This window comes from Procambarus clarkii, chromosome 16 (assembly GCF_040958095.1).
Source record: "Procambarus clarkii isolate CNS0578487 chromosome 16, FALCON_Pclarkii_2.0, whole genome shotgun sequence".
NCBI classification, from domain to species: Eukaryota; Metazoa; Arthropoda; class Malacostraca; order Decapoda; family Cambaridae; genus Procambarus; species Procambarus clarkii.
This window is the reverse complement of record NC_091165.1, coordinates 9,640,569-9,661,069: the sequence shown is the minus strand read 5'-3', so window position 1 is coordinate 9,661,069 and position 20,501 is coordinate 9,640,569. Positions and strand designations below refer to the sequence as shown.

General features: G+C 40.8%; 1 protein-coding gene across 1 annotated transcript in view; it reads right to left on the bottom strand.

Annotated features, from left to right (window-relative positions):
- Positions 1–445: 445 nt before the first annotated feature.
- The window catches only part of LOC138365416 (uncharacterized), a 268,432-nt gene continuing 248,376 nt past the window's right edge, over positions 446–20,501 (bottom strand). Inside the window, exon 5 of the mRNA XM_069325735.1 lies at positions 446–681. Within this exon, the coding sequence (XP_069181836.1) occupies positions 637–681 (45 nt within the window). The 3' untranslated portion in view covers positions 446–636. The remainder of the gene's footprint in view (positions 682–20,501) is intronic.

Sequence of the window (20,501 nt, the reverse complement as noted above, 5' to 3'; positions counted from 1 at the left end):
GACCTTGCAGTTAGTAGTAGAGCCCTTGTCGGGGCGGGCACATGGTTGGGAGAGAGCTGACTGTGTTCCCACTCATCTTTGGCTATATGGCCGGCTGGGGATCGACTGGGATACTCTCCTGGCGAACAGTGGCACCGCGAGGATTGAGTGAAGACCCGCAGGGTTATGGTGAGTAACAGTTATCGCTAATACTACTGGGTGGTGTCCATGTAGAGAGAGAGACACCCCGACGTTGGCGACCGTTGGCAGGATATCAAGAACGGTTACTTATACTTATACTTACAACTAAGGTAAACCCCGACATTGGCGATCTTCCCAGGTGTCCGGGATAATGATCTTGTATACACTGTTACTCGCCTCTACGGACGTCTCCCCGACATTGGCGACCTCGCCAGGATAACGATCAAGACAAAGGTTGCAATTGTGGTACTTTACTGTGGTATTAGGTATCAGGTACAGGTTATCACTCGTAGCACAAGATGGAGGATGATAAGGTAGCAAGATTCATTGACACTAGAGATGAGCAGGTGCCGGAGGATTGCACCAAGGTGCAGCTGCAGCCGATAGCTGACCACTTTGGGATAAAGTTGAGATCTTCCAAAGTGGGAGAGAGGAGACTGGAGATCGTGGCACAGCTCAGGGCACGAGATGAAGCATTGGGGGAGGAACGGCCACAGACACCTGCCATGTGGGACATTTGGAGCTTGAAACTAATTATTTAAATATTAATGTAGTAAATTAAATTACGAAGGACCACCCGCTTTTATAGTAAAGAGGGAAACTGAGAATTTATGATCATTAGATAATTCCTAGATGAACCAGTAACTATGGATAAAATACTAGAGAATATGATCATAGAAATAATTAATGGGCTGTATAATTAAATGAATCAAACCCTCAAATACCTACATTGGGGGGTTATTACTGGAGGTAAGTACGTCCAGGAACTAGTGTGGTTCGTTCACTAATCCAAATAATAATAATCTAATCCTATGAATTATAGTGAAACTAATGTCATTACCATGAATGGGAACATAGATTATAAGTATAGTAATGAGAGTCACAATAAACACATGTTAATCCTAAGAAATTCTGCATGTAAGTAATTTCAATAAGTTCATGAATGAATACAAAGAATCTTAGCTTAAAGACGATTCCTTTATGTAAGCCACGACGCTTCCTCTAATTCTCTGGACTCGGCTGGCTGACGAATGGGATGGATTAACATGGGAGTAGGCGGCAGGGAGAATTCTTCTCACGTGCTGCAAGACAAATATTTACAGTAGCAACTAAATAAACTACTGAATCTCTATATTCAAGATATTTAAAAATTACAGGTGATAAAATTAATAACCTGTTGTTTGATGTTATCATGCGTCGTAACGGTCAATCACCCAGCTACTACAAAACACTTTACAAGATGCATCAAATAAAGAGAATATACTTAGCTAAAAGGGGCACTGTATAAGTTTTAAGATTGCCGAAATTCGCGTCCCCAGGCTCTGGCTTAGCCTATCCTTGATAGTGGCGCGCTTCACTGGTCGGTCACGTGTAGTCAAGAACCAGGTTAAAAAGGTTCCTTATATGACACCAGCACCAGTTGAAGATATTATCTGCAAGGTTATTCACGCCTCACAGTGGCGACTTTCATCTGAGGATGGATAACGTCTACCCTGATGGCTGGGCAATGGCGTCTCCTCGTGAGTACGGTACGAGCAGGTCTGCCTCAGAGCTTCTCCACACGTGTACTGGCAAGCCTCCTCTACCCCACGCCGCGTCCTGCGTTCATTAAACAAATTATTGTCACGAACATTAATATTTCTCGCATTTACGCTTGAAACGTTGAAGACTGGACGGGTTTATTATTTAGAAGAGGGAAATATTATTATTTGCCAATTTAGAGATAGTAAATATATAAGGGAGAGAAATTAATGTCTCCCCATGGCATTCACTCTTGACGTTAACTTTTATTACTAGATAATCGCTATGACTCCAACGCTCTATTCGGCTTTTAGTTGGAAGTCAATTCATCTGTAATTAATTATCATACAGAATGCCTTAGTTATAGAGAATCGAATTTAATTCTCAGATACATTGGATATAATGTGTTTATTGTAAGGAAATCTGACGCAATACTGGCGTCGGATGACGTGAGAATTCTAGCCTACTGCACAGATGAAATTATTAGTACATGAGAATTCTACGTGTTGTTAATTTTACTTACTACAATAATTAGTAGAGTTAGTAATAAGTAATGAGAATACAACAGTGTTGTATTCGGTGTTGGAAATATCCAACATGCCAGTGTGGGAGAACATTTGAGCATTGGTGGAAGCAGTAGGGGATCCAGCGGCAGCAGGCACAGCGTCAAGCTGGAGATATTGAAACTGCAGCAGGGAAGAGCGAGAAGCAGAAGCACAGCTGAAACGAGAAGAGCGAGAAGCAGAAGCACAGCTGAAACGAGAAAAGCGAGAGGCACAGCTGCGCAAGGAAGAGCGAGAAACAGAGGCACAGCTGCGCAAGGAAGAGTGTGAGCAAGAAGCACAGCTGAAACGGGAAGAACGGGAAGCACAGCTGAAGCGTGAGGAGCGAGAGGCACAGCTGAGACGGGAAGAGTGCGAACTAGAAGCTAAGCTGAAACAGCAAGAGGTAGAAGCTAACAAAGAGGTGGAGCTGAAGCAGGCTGAACTAGGGCTAGCCCCACCTGCACCACCCCAGCAGGAAGACCGCCGAGTGAGAGAGCGAGATTTGCCGGTCTTCGTGCCTAATGAAGCTGAGGGCTTCTTCGACCACTTCCAGAGAGTAGCTACCTTGAAGAAGTGGCCGAGAGCAGAGTGGGTGGAGCTGGTTCAGGGTAGGCTCACGGGTGAAGCCCACGAGGCCTACAACATGCTCGACCTCAGGGAGTGTACCAACTACGATGCTGTGAAGAGAGCTGTGCTCCACTCTTTCAAGCTAACGCCGGAATGTTACAGGAAGAGATTCAGGGAATGTACCCGTTCGCCAAGAAAATCTTATGCGGAGACGGCGAGGAACATGGAGAGAAAGTTCCTGAAGTGGCTGGAATCTGAAGAAGCGAAGTCGGCTGAGGATGTCAAGAGGCTTATGGTCATGGAGAAGTTTATGTCTGTGCACTCTCCTGAGATCAGGGTTAGAGTAAAGGAGGCGGACATAAAGGACTTGAGGGCCAAGGCCGACAGAGCTGACATGCTGGAAGAAACCTTGCGACCACACCAAGAGGGACAGCACCGACCGCCCGTATACTCCGGATATGGGAGAAGTTATAGAAGGACGGACGGATGGAGGACAGGAGTGAGTTCTCCCAAATCCCACCTCTCGAGTGGAGACAGTAGAGGATCAAAGAGGGCTGTGGAGCCGGTAAAGAAGTCCCAAGCTGAGAGCTCAGGAGCTATTGCTGCGACAAAGGAGACGACGGATGGCGCGAGGAAGACCCACTGAGCGACGGCCTCTGGAGGCGTTGCCAGGGCGAACAATGGTGGAAAGTCACTGCCGGGGAAGTTCCGCTGCTACAATTGTGGGGGATTCGGACACTTCTCGCGGGAATGCAAACGCCCTAAGCAGCGGGGAACATTGCTTTCGTGAAGGTAGAGGACCAAATGGCCGAGAGTGTGCAGGATGAACCCGTACTGAGTGGGGTGAAAAAGAGTTCACCCATTCGTGTATGAGGGAACCGTAAGGATGGGGGACGCAGACCCCATTCCGGTGAAGATATTGAGAGACACTGGGCAGATTTTACCCTGGTGAGCAAAGCCCTGTTCCCCGAGGGTTACGAGAGTACCAGTGTGGGGGTGGCAGTTGTGACCACTGTGGGAGGCCCAGTGAGGATGCCCCTAAACCAGGTGACTCTGAATTCTGATTATGGCTGCCAGACCCTAGTGGTAGGGGTCTGTGCATCAATGCCCAAGATGGAGGCACAAGTCATCCTTGGAAATGATGCATGTGGAGGATGTGTCCTCCCTAACCTCGTGAGGGGTGAGGAGTGCTTGGACACCCAACCATCCACTCAGGGCGGCCTCTCACAGGCGACCCCTCCAGCAAGTGGTCCGATGGCTCACAAGGCCTCTACATGGTGCCCTTCAGCACGTACACCACCCAAAGAGGGGGCAGGAGAGGGGGCACAGGCAACCCACACCTGTCCCAGGGATGGGGACGTGAGCCCCTCACCAAGGCAAGGAGGCACCACGGAGGGGCGGGACCAAACAAGGCTTGATAGGTATCAGAACGAGAAGGAATCGAGCGAGGGCGGCCATAACTGGGACGGCGTTGAGAACTCCCAGAGAGAGAGGGGTTAAAAGGCTCAGTGGTTACAACTAGAGATGGAGCCGCGCCAGGGGACGAGGTAGTCACCACTGAGGGCTTGGGGCTCGACCCAACCACAGGACAGATGGGAGCCGAGGGTAGGAGTCAGAAAGGCCAAAGGAGGAGCAAGGTCGAGGCCCAATGCAGCGGAGGCTACAGAGCCCAGTCTTTCAACACAGACCGACTCAGGGGCTTGGTCGCCCACCCCACGAGCCTGAGAAGGTAAAGGAAAAACAGTATACATCATCGCTACGAAAAAGAAACATTCATTCACGAATGTGCCCCCACACCCACCATGGAGCCACAATTAGAGGCAGGACACCCAACAAGAGGCTATCGTCAATCATGCCGAGGCCTCCTAGGGGTGCGTCGTGAGTATACGCCAGACAAACGCCACCTTAAGAACCGAAGTCCGTCGAGATCTGGTTCAGTGACGAAAGTGGAATTGACAATAAAAGATTCCCCTCGCTCTCGACGTTGGGTACTACAGTTCTACGGGTGCAAGAGTATACCTCCTCAAGCACCCGGGCATCAAAATAGAAGAAGTCCAAAGAAATAACCAAAACAAGCAAAAGGTCGGCAGGAAATGGCAAGCAGATAGGAGAAGAGGGGGAGATGTGGGATATCTGGGGCTTGACTCATATATTCAATTATTTACTTATTTGATTTAATAAATCGAAGGACCACCCACTTTTGAGAAAAGAGGGAAAACTAATAAAAGTGATCATTAGAATAACACTAGAGAACCAGTGTCTATGGATAATTATTAAAAGGATAATCACTTGAAATAATGAATGGACTGTATTATTAATTAATTAAAGTCAGAACCTCAGAGACCTACATTGGGGGGGTATTTCTAGAAATTCATATACATCTAGGAACCGGTGTGGTTCGCCACCAGTTCATTGTTGAGTAAATGACATAAAAAATCTAAACTACTATAGATTCAAATATGAGAACTCAAATTGTGAATATTAAAGATCATGAATTACTGAGCAACAGTCAGAGCAAACACATTAATTACCAATCATCATTTCTGGCAATAATCTATTCAATGCAAAGATTCTACAGGAATTATATAAGAATCAAAATTCATATTAAATAAATTTGTACGAAAAATGTCTTAGCTTTAAGGCGATTTCTGTAACATCATTTTGTCATTCGTCCTCGTGGTCACAGGATCTCCACAAAGAAAGAACTCGAGGTGAATATCACGAATTATGAGAAATAACTTGATGACTCCTTGCATACACGCTGAAATCAGAGAAATTTAAGTAGCATTTGAGTAGGCTACGTTTTATTTTCAATATTCATGAAAACGGAGGAAATTGTCGAACTTTTACTAACGTTGCATATTAGGTATCCTCGCTATATGACGACAAACTACTCACAAATATATAATCTAGGATGATGCATCAAACGAGAAACATATACTTATCGTGAGAGTATTGAATACTGAGGTCTGCCGGAACCGCGTCAGCCAGTCCCTGACGTCCACTGCTGTGTACGTGTAATTACGGGTCTTGGCTTCAATTATTGATGCGTTATTAACTGGCTGGGCACTATAGAACACGTGGATAAGTAATTATTAAGTGTTGACCGAGTATCAGCGTAATTCTTGCCGATAAATTCCCCAGTCACTACCACGTGTCTCGCCACTCTTCACGCCAATGATGCCTTCTCTTGCAATGGCGTCGCCGCCTCCCTCAACCCGTCTCTCGCATTCACCACAGAAATTATTAATCACGAATAATTCTTTTCCGCGCAATTATGGATGTAATACGTTAATGAGAACTGGGTTGCAATTATAGGGATTTAAATATTATCATATTCTCGTTTTATGGTGTCAAACGAGAAATGGAGAAGATTTTATTTTCTCCATGACATTCGTACGTAACAGAAAGGACTGTTACTACGTAACCATTTTAGTTAATAACTCTCGGTTTGAGATTATTGGGAGTTACATTATCCGTAAGTAATTATTACACGGAATACTGATACTTTTAGAGAACCATATTCAATTCTCTAACCCATTGGTAATAAATGTGTCTAACTGGACATTAACTGACACAATGTTGCTACTCAATTTCATGAGAATTCTAGCATTAATACGCAGATGCAATGGTTAATTTATGTTGACACTACCGTTAGTGAAATTAGTAACTACTGTAGTTAGTATATAATGATAATGATTTATTATAATACATTAGTAGTTTATTAGTGTTGAAAATTTCCAACATAACTCCGGGGGGAGAAAACTCGGGTCGCAGTGCAATGTTGAGTACTGACATACCTATCCCGAAGTTAGTATTAATGTTAGTATGTTAGTACACACGTAACGCATGTCCCGTAATTGTCAAGGACATACAAGAATTTTAAGTCATGTAAAGGAACTCATGTTGAATGAAACATGGAAAAGTGAATCATCTAAAGTTAATGACTAATAAAGCCTACAATATACTCTGTGACTGGTGTCGCTATGACATGTAACGTTTATGTTACTAAGTCTTAAAGTTTTGCAGACTCATAGATACTCTAGATGAAGTAATGTTATAGTTGATAGCCTACACAAACAAATTGAGGATTAAATCATACAATTTAAAATAACTGAGAATCCACTGTGAGGTGAATGTTTTGGGTCATTGTGACTTGTAACTGATTTGTTATTTGACATCACAACACAGCATCATCATGATTACTCAAATTGTATGGGAAATTATTTGCTCTTAGTCAGAGCTATAATAGGCTTGTAGCTTCCGTTTGCATTGTTGAGCAGCTGATCCAGTGGGGCGGGTGCTCGGTGGATCAGAATTGTTGTCCTTGGAAACTGCTGGTGAAGCTGTTTCTGATAAACACTCTCGTTCTGCTAATTCTAGAGGTACCAACTTCTCTAAGGTTTTTAGGGTAGTAGTGCCTCGGCACAAAACCCTTACTACTCTGAGGATGCCTTGTTGATCTGGGTGGATAGCAACAATTTTGCCTATAGGCCATTCTGACCTTGGTCCATCACTGTCAACCAATACTAGGTTTCCTGGTTTAAGTTGAACTTTATTATAGGGGCTCGAAGCTCCTTAGTGGTACTCTCGTAAAGCTGTGAGGTACTCTCGAGTCCACACCTCATTCCACCTTTCAATTACTCTCGAGAGATGTTGGTAACTTTCGACTAAGTCACTCCTGGTTACATGGGAAGGGTCGACGGGGTCCTCTTCTGCCAAAGGTATCAGAGGATTCAGCAGGCCTCCATGTATTATATGTGAGGAACTCAGAGGTTCTCTCTGTGAGAAATCATCTGATAGGTAAGTTAATGGGCGATTGTTGACTCGCGCCTCAATTTCCACGACGAGTGTTTGGAGTTCGGAGTAACTAATTTTCTGTCGATGCAAGGTCTTCCTTAAACACTTCTTGACAGTCCCTATCATACGTTCGTAGAACCCACCTTGCCAGGGGGTTCTGGGAGCAATAAATTTCCAGTGGCATTGTCGTCTTTGCAGGACAGACTGCACTTCTGGATGATTCCATATCTCTCGTAGGCAGGCTTCTCCTGCCACAAAATTTGAACCATTATCAGATATCATTAGTTTGGGACAGGATCTGCGAGCTGCAAATCTACGAAAAGCTTTGATGAAGGCTTTGGCACTCATGTCAGAAGTCACTTCTAGATGTACGCCTCGTGTGGTAGCACACGTGAAGAGGCAAATATAAGCTTTCACTGGTATCTTATCTGGATTGCCAGTGAGAAGCAAGGCTCCTGTGTAATCGACACCAGTGGTCTCAAAGGGACGAAGATGAACTACTCTCTCCTTAGGGAGTGGTGGAGGTCATGGGTAAGGACACACTCAAGCGTCGTATCCTTTGCATATCACACAGAACTTAATGATTGATTTGACAGTTTAACGACCTTGAGGAAGCCAATATTTCTGTCTGAGGTCGGTGAGAGTGTCTAACACTCCGCCATGCAAAGTACCATATTGAAGGTGATGCAAAACTAGAAGTTTTGTAATAATGTGGTGACGTGGTAGAAGGATCGGATTCTTTGTATCCAAATCAATTTTTGCATGAAGCAAACGTCCTCCACACCTTAATATATTATGAGTGTTGGTATCATACCAGATACCTAGAGACTTGGTTAATTTATCTGGAAGATTTTCATATTCACTTCCATATGTCTCTTGTTGTGCACGTTTGATCCAGTAGAGGATAGGATTGGGAAACTTATGCCTGATTCCTATCTTAGCAAGAAAGTCAAACACATGTGCTGTCACTCTTAATAACTTACTCAATTAGAATAATTGTGATGATTAATAGCTAAGATTCTGGTTCTTTCATGGGAGTAGTGATATTGGTCACTATGACTTGTGGCTTTTGTTTGGGCCACTGACCACTAACAAGCCATGAAGGTCCATTAAACCACATCGAAGACTTGATTAGTTGTTTTAATGTTAACCCTCGTGATAAGTAATCTGCAGGATTGTCCTTAGTGGGGACATGTCTGAATTTATATCCAGCAGATAATTCATGAATTTCCCTAACGCGATTACTAACGTAGGGAGTTTTAATGTTGTTATTTCTTACCTATTGTAAGACTGCCTCATTGTCTGACCACACTACGATTTCACCAAAGTGGATATTATTGAGTGCCTTGGTCAGGCAATGAGTCAATCTTACTCCCACCAGCAATGCAGTTAACTCCATTTGAGGTAAAGATCTCTTCTTGATTGGAGCAACTCTTGCTTTAGATGTGAGTAAAATTGATTGTGCACTATTAACTAAGTAGGCTGCAGCGCCATACGCTTTGCCAGAGGCATCGCAAAAAACGTGCAAATTTGTGGCTAAGTTTTGTCCTGAAGCATTACGAGGAAATTTCAAAACACCTAATTGATTGAAATCCGTTGTGAGTATCTGCCATTTATCTTGCAACTCAATTGGCAATGGATCATCCCATCCCATATGTTTCTGCCAGCATTCCTGCATTAGGAGTTTGCCCCTTATTAATATAGGACTAAGTAAGCCTAAAGGGTCAAATGGTTGACTGACATACGAGAGTAATTTTCTCATGGTAAGGGATGAATTATTGGTTTGTACTGACTTGACATTCATCTCGTCAGTACCTGTGTTCCATTCCACGCCCAGAACTTTTAATTGATTAGGCACCTGATAACCCGGAAATTCTTTCTCGATTATCTGGTTTAATGATTTATTGTTTGAGGCCCATGATTGTAGTGGCATATTGGCTCCTAATAACTCACGGTTAGCCTCATGGTAGATTTCTACCTAATTGGATTGATCATTTGTAGTTCCCTGGATATTGTCGACATACAAGTTGTCACTAATTTCTGCCTTATAAGGGCTATTTGACTTCCTCAAATGTGTATCTAGTGTTGCTTGCAATAGAAACGGGGAAGACGTCGCTCCGAATAATACTGAGGCAAAACGATATGTGATTATATCACTGTTAGGATCCAGTGGGTCCTTAATCCAGAGAAACTTGGTGTAATTACGATCCTCTTCCTGTAAACCTACTCTAAGGAAAGCTTTACTGATATCAGCAGTATAAGCAAAAATACCAGTACGGAATCGTAATAGCACATCATGTAGCCTTTGGGTTAGGCTAGGTCCCGTTTGGAGACATTCATTCAAAGACACACTGTTGGGCTTCACTTTAGCACTACAGTTGAAGACAATACGTATTGGTGTCGTCAATGAATCTTTCACCACAGCATGATGGGGTAAATAGTGACCTATTTTCCGGTCATCATTATCAACAACCTCGATAAATTTACTGTTGAGTTGTTGTTGGATTAGTTGATGATACATGTTCAGTTTGTCTGGCTGCTTCTGTAGTCGTGTTAATTGAGACTGTAATTGTGAGGCTGCCATGAAATAATTAACTGGAAGTTGTGGATGATTCAACTTCCATGGTAGTCTCACCCAGTATTGTTTATCTTTATAGACAACTGTATCCAGATATTGCTGGTAAGTCCACATATCATCAGGGCTTGGTTGTTCAGGGATAATAACTAAAGTGTCTAAATCCCACAGACGATGTACAGGTGGATCAGACTCAATATCTTCAGATATTTCTCTGAAATGTAGGGGTGACTGTTCCAAGCCTAGTCACGTCACTATTATATGGTTAGATTGTTGGTTGGTTGACGCTATGGTTAGATTGTTGGTTGGTTGACGCTATGGTTAGATTGTTGGTTGGTTGACGCTATGGTTAGATTGTTGGTTGGTTGACGCTATGGTTAGATTGTTGGTTGGTTGACGCTGGATTTTGTTGGAAAAGCACCGGTCCAGTAAGCAATTTGCCTCCAGCAGATGACAACAAATTCATTCTGTGTTGTCTGGTGCATCCCGTTATAAATTTATAATAATGGTCAGCGCCTATAAGTATTCCAACATCAGTGAGGCAGTCAGAATTTATTTTGTAATCTGCTAGCCTCATGCGGTTTCGTGTAAGATATTTCGCAGTGCGAGCTAATCCTGTGACCTGCAGGTCTGAAGGAAGTTTATCTACTACTACTGCTTGTATTGGACTAGTGGAAGATCCAAGTCTCACTAACACCTTGACTACTTGGTATTCACGAGGTCCACTATTAGTCAAGAACCCAGAAATATTTAGTCTCACACTTTTGGCAGGTTTTAATTTTAACTGCTTGACTAATTGTTGTGTGATGAAGGTTTTCTGTGATCCTTGATCAAAGTGATCTCTAGTGTTAACTCTAGATTTCCTGTCAATTAGTTTGAGTTGAGCTGTAGGCAGAGTGGTTTTATTGCCTGACTCAGTAGCAAGTACATTTATTTCTTGATGTACCTTGCAATATTGTACTGTGGTAGAATTCAAAGAATTCTCCCCAGCTGTCATAGATTGGGTAGAAGTTTTTCTACATAAGGCATAATGATGTACACCTTTGTTGCATCTACTGCATAACCGTAGTTGTACTACACATTTAGAATTTATTATAGAAGTAGAATTATTATAGAAGTTATGAGCTATTGCTCCTGGTGACTTGAAGATTCTTACCTCAGTATGAGGTATAGGTCTGAGTGTTGTTGGCAATTGACTGTGTCCCACGAGTGCTACTTTATACATGAGATATAAACAGCAAATAAATTGGTGTGAATTAGGCTAACCTATGTGGTACGCTGCCGGTAGACACAATTAATAAATGTGGTTAGTTTAAACTACTTCACACGGTGATTAGTTTTTATCAATTAGTATACATCCGGTTCGATAAGGACCATAATGTGGGATATCTGGGGCTTGACTCATATTCAATTATTTACTTATTTGATTTAATAAATCGAAGGACCACCCACTTTTGAGAAAAGAGGGAAAACTAATATAAGTGATCATTAGAATAACACTAGAGAACCAGTGTCTATGGATAATTATTAAAAGGATAATCACTTGAAATAATGAATGGACTGTATTATTAATTAATTAAAGTCAGAACCTCAGAAACCAACATTGGGGGGGAGGGTATTTCTAGAAATTCATATACATCTAGGAACCAGTGTGGTTTGCCACCAGTTCATTGTTGAGTAAATGATATAATAAATCTAAACTACTATAGATTCAAATATGAGAACTCAAATTGTGAATATTACAGATCATGAAATACTGAGCAACAGTCAGAGCAAACACATTAATTACCAATCATCATTTCTGGCAATAATCTATTCAATGCAAAGATTCTACAGGAATTATATAAGAATCAAAATTCATATTAAATAAATTTGTACGAAAAATGTCTTAGCTTTAAGACGATTTCTGTAACATCATTTCGGCATTCGTCCTCGTGGTCACAGGATCTACACAAAGAAAAAACTCGAGGTGAATATCACGAATTATGAGAAATAACTTGATGACTCCTTGCATACACGCTGAAATCAGAGAAATTTAAGTAGCATTTGAGTAGGCTACGTTTTATTTTCAATATTCATGAAAACGGAGGAAATTGTCGAACTTTTACTAACGTTGCATATTAGGTATCCTCGCTATATGACGACAAACTACTCACAAATATATAATCTAGGATGATGCATCAAACGAGAAACATATACTTATCGTGAGAGTATTGAATACTGAGGTCTGCCGGAACCGCGTCAGCCAGTCTCTGACGTCCACTGCTGTGTACGTGTAATTACGGGTCTTGGCTTCAATTATTGATGCGTTATTAACTGACTGGGCACTATAGAACACGTGGATAAGTAATTATTAACTGTTGACCGAGTATCAGCGTAATTCTTGCCGATAAATTCCCCAGTCACTACCACGTGTCTCGCCACTCTTCACGCCAGGGATGCCTTCTCTTGCAATGGCGTCGCCGCCTCCCTCAACCGTCTCTCGCATTCACCACAGAAATTATTAATCACGAATAATTCTTTTCCGCGCAATTATGGATGTAATACGTTAATGAGAACTGGGTTGCAATTATAGGGATTTAAATATTATCATATTCTCGTTTTATGGTGTCAAACGAGAAATGGAGATTTTATTTTCTCCGTGACATTCGTATGTAACAGAAAGGACTGCTACTACATAACAATTTTAATTAATAACTCTCGGTTTGAGATTATTGGGAGTTATATTATCCGTAAGTAATTATTACACGGAATACTGATAATTTTAGAGAACCACATTCAATTCTCTAACCCATTGGTAATAAATGTGTCTAGCTGGACATTATCTGACGCAATGTTGCTACTCGATTTCATGAGAATTCTAGAACACTTTCGCGCTCTCTGCGAAGGTCAGGGAAACAACCGTAAGTGCTCACAGCGTTTTGCCGCGTAAGCGTAAAAACAAAAATGTGTATACTCTTTTTACTCTCATGACATTAGTTCTCGAGCTACGTATTTCATTTTGGTACCAATGTGTTCGCAATAAAATTCTCTAGAACATCAGTAAAAAAAGTCACGAAACGTATAGGGATACCAGCACCAAATAAATAACTACGAAGATGGCTCGCCATGAGCGCCCAACAGCAACAAAATGTTTTTACTCTTGGGATTGTTATCACCTCCACACTTGTCCTACAGCGTTAATTTTGGTATCAATGGACTCGCAATGAAATTCCCAACACGGTGATATGAATATAAGCGTAGAATAATGATTGCGGCCTGCCCGCAAGAGTGTGGGAAGTGGTGAAATTGTTACCCGGTGTCGGTGACCAGACGACGCACGGCGCTTTGAAAGTTTATACTTATTTCATTCTCATGACATTATTATTCTATGTACGTCATTCATTTTTATGTCAATGTGTTCGCAATAGAATGTTCTATGAGCCCGTAGGTAAAAAAGATCAACAAAGCGTAAGATAGAATAGCGCCAAATATAAAACAACGCTGGAACATATCAGTGAGAATCAAACACACACGAAATGTTTTTACTTTTGTTATGTTTGTGAACCTTTCATGAACTTATTGTACCATGCAGCCTATTGGTGAGAAAGAGAGCCTCATGGCGCGCAGTTTGAAAAAAAACCAAAGTAAATCGGATAAAAATTTAATTTTATACAAATATTTTAAAAGAGGACATAAGTTTATGTCCACTATGCGGGAGCGGGTAGGCGAAACAGGACTCCGGGGTGAGTCCTCATCCCTTTTACTTTTGTTATGTTTGTGAACCTTTCATGAACTTATTGTACCATGCAGCCTATTGGTGAGAAAGAGAGCCTCATGGCGCGCAGTTTGAAAAAAACCCAAAGTAAATCGGATAAAAATTTAATTTTATACAAATATTTTATAAGAGGACATAAGTTTATGTCCACTATGCGGGAGCGGGTAGGCGAAACAGGACTCCGGGGTGAGTCCTCATCCCGCGAAAGTGATAATTATTAATACGCAGATGCAATGGTTAATTTATTTTGACACTACCGTTAGTGAAATTAGTAACTACTGTAGTTAGTATATAATGATAATGATTCATTATAATACAATAGTAGTTTATTTAAATCTTTCTCTCGCCTTGATTACCCTTACATTTTATCAACTGTGCCTATTCTCAAGCTAAACGTAATTTCTTTCATCCTAAACCTGCTTCCAGCACTACTAATACTGTGCTCTGCTTTCCCTTCATATCTGAACTCAAAACTCTTATTAGTACCCTTCCTGCTATTGACATAAAGCTCGCCTTTTGTCAAACTAACACCCTTCGTACCAATCTTGTTCACACTTTCCCTCCTGCTTCTAATGCAGCTGGTGTCTACTCTATTTCCTGTTTGTCTTGTCCTCACCAATACTTTGGGGAAACTGGCCGTACACTTAATGACAGACTTAAGGAAATACAAAACAAGTGTTAAGTCTGCAGACACAAACAATGCTCTCTTCTGTCATGTTAGGGATTCTAATCATCCTACTGATTGGTCTTCTTCTAAGATAATCTTTCCTGCCTCTCCTCTTCACAGACGCTGTTTATCAAATCGGCTGTAATACACAACCTACCCAACATGAACCTTAGTTCAGGCTTTGTTGCTGTTGACTCTTCCCTTTCACAGTATATACTCAAATGTTATAAACGTTTTAACAAACGTGACCAAACATAAGCCTTCCCTTTCTTTATTTCTTTCTCTTTATTTTTCTTTCTCTCTTTTTCTTTTACTTTCAGTTTCGTTCCCATTTACTCCTTTTTTATAATCCTCCTTCATATCCTTTATTACTCCTATCTTTCGCCTTGCCTTTTACATTCCTCACCTCTTTCTTGCCTTACATATGCCCATGCCTTTCTCGTCTCTTCTTATGGGCTATTCGTGCCCGTGCCACCTCTTGGGTGCCTCAATCTTCATCAATCAATCAATCGTCTCTTCACAATCGACTTGATAATGGTGCAGGACGGACCGAAACCTCGTCGTCTCATCAACTTCTAGTGTGTGGTTTGATCAACATATGAGGGTGTCTCCTGCTCTCATTGTTAGGGAGGAATTAGGTTACAGGAGCGGCCCAACGGGAAATGTAATTACGGCCGGAGGACCCACAGGAAGGCATCAAGTCCTTACAGGTAGCTGGGCCCTTTAAGATACAATTCGAAAACTAGTACCTTGAGGTGCTTCCTTGCGAGTTTGCTTTGCTTGTACCTTGAGGTGAGTACTCAGAAGAAAGTAAAAGAAAAACTAGCAGTAGGTCAGTTACTGGAAGACATAGATCCAATTGTTTTATCTTGGGATCCTGGGGGATCCCAAGGGAAAACAGTGTGTGGAACAGTGAACAACAGTGTGTGGAAACTGTTGCTCTGTCAAAGAAGGAACCATAACCAAGAGGCAGCGCTTAGGTGTGAGGACCATTGCTAAGGCAGAGTTAATCCCCAGGAGTGAATCTTAAATGAAAACCAAAAAAAAATTGTGTAATGTGTAGGGTACATAAATCATGATCAGTTCAGTGCACAAAAATAGTACTAACTCATTCAATCACAAGAAATAGATGAACCAATAATATCATGTCAGTGCAGTAACCACGAACAGTTTCACAAATAAAGAAACATATTTAAATTGTAAGATGTTTCCTTTAGTTAAACCAGAAATATTTTCTTTTGTTGCCCCATGTGCAATTCCACCCCTCAATGTGGAGCTTCTTTTCCAAAAGGACATGTTCAGTTTAAATAGAGCATAATCCTTCTAATACACCCATTGATTTATAGGGATAGGGGGAGGGAGTATGAAGGGAACCATATTCAAAGAGCCCCCCAGGAGAAGCATTTCACATCTTAGGCACAGCTGTACCATGATTGTCGGACATTGACCGTGTTCGCCTCCTCCGAGCACGCCTGTGGGAGGAGACAGAGATAGAAGACAAGCGCACCTGACCCAGCACGGACCTGATATTGCACTCACTAGTATATGAGATACTCATCTTTCTTGGTTGAATACTTGGGACCTCGCCCGTCTTCCATTCTACCTCCCCAGAGAAGCCTAGCATTGCTTCAATTACCCTCCCAGAAGACTACAGCTCAAGGTGAGCTCTTGATATCATGGCCTTATGATATCACGTGGTCGACTGCCATTAACCTCTAAGCGACCATCTCCACAAAAATGTGGAAAGACTCTTTGCCAAAAAAATACGAGACACTGAGATTTGAAAGAAAATCAATAGGATGACTGAATCACACTAGGTGATGTTAGGTTGGGGTCTATTATCATATGAGAAATAAGAAAATATCTTAAACGTTTAAATAAAACCTGGTTCACGAGACAAAAAGAAATGTGATGGATAGATTGATATTGATTAAGGAATATCCAACAAGGTGGAAATAATGCAGCCTGACATTAGAAATAAGAGCTCCATCTGTGGAAAACTTGTAATTTTGAAATGAACCTTTGTTGAGAGTTTGATATTGGAAATAGTAGGTCCATCTCTCCTAAACTTGCAGGAGAGTGATACTCTTGTGCACCAGACAAAATATGAAGGGAATATTGGATGGATATACGATGAGTTACTCGTTCCTGTTGTCGGAAAAAGTTTTTTCTAATTACAGAGTGGCTGAAGAAATATTGAGAGAACATGTACATTTATGTACAGCATAAATGAAGTACCTAGGGAATAACGAAAAATATTTTAACTTCTAGTGATGTTTAGTCAACTTGGGAAGTTGACTAAATTGCTTTTTACAAATACAACTCTGTGTCAAACTGGTGGATAACCGAAACTCACTAGGTTAGGTTAGGTTCGGTCATCAAACTGTTGGATGACCGAAACTCACTAGGTTAGGTTAGGTTCGGTCATCAAACTGTTGGATGACCGAAACTCACTAGGTTAGGTTAGGTTCGGTCATCAAACTGTTGGATGACCGAAACTCATTAGGTCAGGTTAGGTTCGGAAGGTTTTTCTTAATGTATGTGAAGTAATGGGAGAGCTCCTTTGTGGAAAATACATATATGGATAAACCTACGAGAACCTGATGATGCAAACATTGCATTGCAATAATAATTGGACCTAGTATTGGAAATAACTATACCTTCTAGGCGGAATGGAAATGATGACTTTATTAGTAAACTGTGATGAAATACGCAGGGTATTTATTTCTCATTAATATGAGGATGAGTGCAGGGATCTTCCGAAAGTTTTGAAACTGGATTTATTATTGCTTCACCTGCACAGTAATTTATGTTGAATCAGAGAAAATATGAAATAAAGATGCTTACCTGAAGTGAAGTTTACTCGTAAACTAACTGACTGATAAATGAGCTCGCAAAAGGTTGAGTAGAGAAACATTGTGTGATCAGTGATCAGGCAGTTTAAAAAGATATTTCTCACAAAGTACAGAAAGAGTATGGTACAGAAAAAAGTGAGTAGTGATTTAGATGAAAGATTTTGTGAGATGTTTGTGTTACAAACCGTACATTAATGCTCGTGACACGTAACAGCAACAAAATATTGTAGTCTAGGGACACTTACCGATGCTGCAATCTCAAGGTGTGTCACCAGTATAATCCCTTGGTTTGTACAGGCAAGAATTAAAATTAATCACCCCCCTTAGGAATAAGTAATCACACATATATAAATAAATGTGAATTAGAAATATATTTATGTTAATTATCAATATTATATATCAATCAACAGATGGGTAATCACATGTAAATCAAAATAAAATTATGTCTCCACAGACTAACATACTACAACAGAACATAATAAATATAATATAACAGCACTTAACTCCTAGATGTGATCCTTCTTGTGTCCAAACAGTTACTGAAAAATTTTCTCACGGCAGGGGCCGATCTCGCTTCTGCACAACATTTTGAGTGACAGTTTTTAATTAATATAAATCTTACTTAAATGGAGCCATATAATGGGAATTAATTAACTAAATTAAGGAATGATCAGATTTACATGCATAAACAGAAATAATGTAGTTATTAATATAATAGTTATATATTTATAAAATAAAAAGAATTTTCTGGCAACTGCCCAACATAGCAGGAAATAATATCCCACAATGTTGCCGTCAAGATGAACAAATAATAACGGTTTCACACGGTCTTTCCACTAAGTGATAAGTACAAAATATAACTTTCTGACGGGAAGCTGACTCGCTGACCACCACACACACAATAATAACGGTTTCCCACGGTTTGGTCAACCCACTGATCATTACCACAATATAACATATCAGCACATACAATTAATGATATAAGCATACAAGAACATACAAGTATTGATATAAGCATACAAGTAATGATATAATACACATACAATTAATGATATAATATATAAGCACATACAAGTAATGATGCATGAAAAAAGTAATTATTTTATATTTATATATGTATCTAATAGGGGTACGCAACACTTCCACCACCAAGAAAAAAAATGCAATGGATTGAAGATCAATGGCATTTTTTCTGAAGTAAAAATGTCAAGTAAAAGAATATTTCACTCATGGTACATCATATACAAAACTTCTGGACAAAGCATCAGCAATGACATTCTGCCTGCCTGGAATATGTTTAATCTCCATATTAAATTCTTGTAGAAACAATGACCAGTGCAGAATTCGTTGGTTCTTAATTTTCATCATATTTATGAATATAAGGGGACTGTGGTCAGTAAACACTAGCACCTTATTACCTGAAAGGTAAATTTCAAATTTCGTGATTGACAATATGAGACCCAACGCCTCCTTTTCTACCACTGAATAGTTCTTCTGGGCTGAATTAAATTTTCTAGAGTAATAATATACAGGATGCTCAATATTATGTAGACCAACTTGTATAAGCACAGCACCTAATCCAACATCTGAAGCATCAATATGTAAAATAAAATATTTGTCAAATTGGGGACTAGCAAGAACAGGTGACGTTGACAATATGCCCTTTAAGTTCTGAAATTAATTCTGGCAATCTTGAGTGACCTCTTAAACTTTACTTGCTTTCCCAACAAATTTGTCAATGGGGCAACAACTGTCGAAAATTTTTCTACAGTACCGCCTATAGTAAGCACACATACCGATAAATCTTTGGACTCCCTTCTTACTGGTAACACTGGGTAGTCCACAATGGCTTGTATTTTATCTTGTAAAGGAATTATCTTACCTTGTCCTAATTCATGCCCAAGATAGGTTATGGTCTATTGCCCAACTACACTTATTCATATTCACTGTTAAATTGGCGTTTTTCAACACCGTAAACAATTGCTTAAGGCCTGAAAGATGATCTGCCCAATTCTTACGATATAAAACAATGTCGTCAAGGTAGACCCTACAATCTGGCACATCCTTGAGTAAGAAATTCATGAGTCTTTGAAAGGTGGCAGGTGCATTCCTCAAACCGAACGGCATGACATTGAATTCATAAGCACCATCATGTGTAACAAAAGCAGTAACCTCCCTAGCATAATCAGTTAAGGCAATCTGATAATATCCCTTAGATAAATCAAGTTTACTTACATAATTAGCATGTCCTATTGATTCAATACACTCCTCCAAAAGTGGTAATGGAAATATATCATCAGTAGTGCTCTTGTTCAGTTTACGATAATCTACACACAACCTCCAGGTTCCCCCTGGTTATGGCACTAGCAAGCACGGAGAGCTCCAAGTACTTTGACTTGGCCGAATGAAATTATGCTGGAGCAGATAGTCCACTTTTTGTTGTATAAGTTTCCTCTTTTCTGGGTTCACTCGGTAAGGATGTTGTCGAATGGGTGTGCTGTCCAGGAGCTGAATGTCGTGTGTGATGAGGTGGGTCTGTGTGGGAACCTCCCCAAACAGAGATGTATGGTTGTCCAGCAGAACCTGGAACTCATCACGTTGCTCCTCCTGTAAATGACATAGCATCTCCCTGCCATTGGAACTGGAACTGAGAAGTTGAATATTAACATCATTTTCTTCACTACAATTTCCCTCAGATGGTAACTCTTCCCTAGTAAAACAAGCTACCACTTCTGGTCCAACATAAGCCTTTAACCTGTTAATATGCACATTCATTTTATGTTCTGAAAGAGTAGGGTTAAATATTTTGTAAGTTAGGTCTCCCACCTTCTCTACCACTTGGTAGGGTCCATCAAACTTATGGGACATGAAAGTCCCCAAACGAGGTTTCAACACCAACACGAAATCTCCGACAGCCAACAACCTGAGCTTAGCCCTGAACGTTTTGTCATATCTTTGTTTCATGGCTTGTTGAGTCTGTTCCAGATGTTCCTTCGCCAACTCTCGACCCTGACACAACTTGTCCTTGACCTCA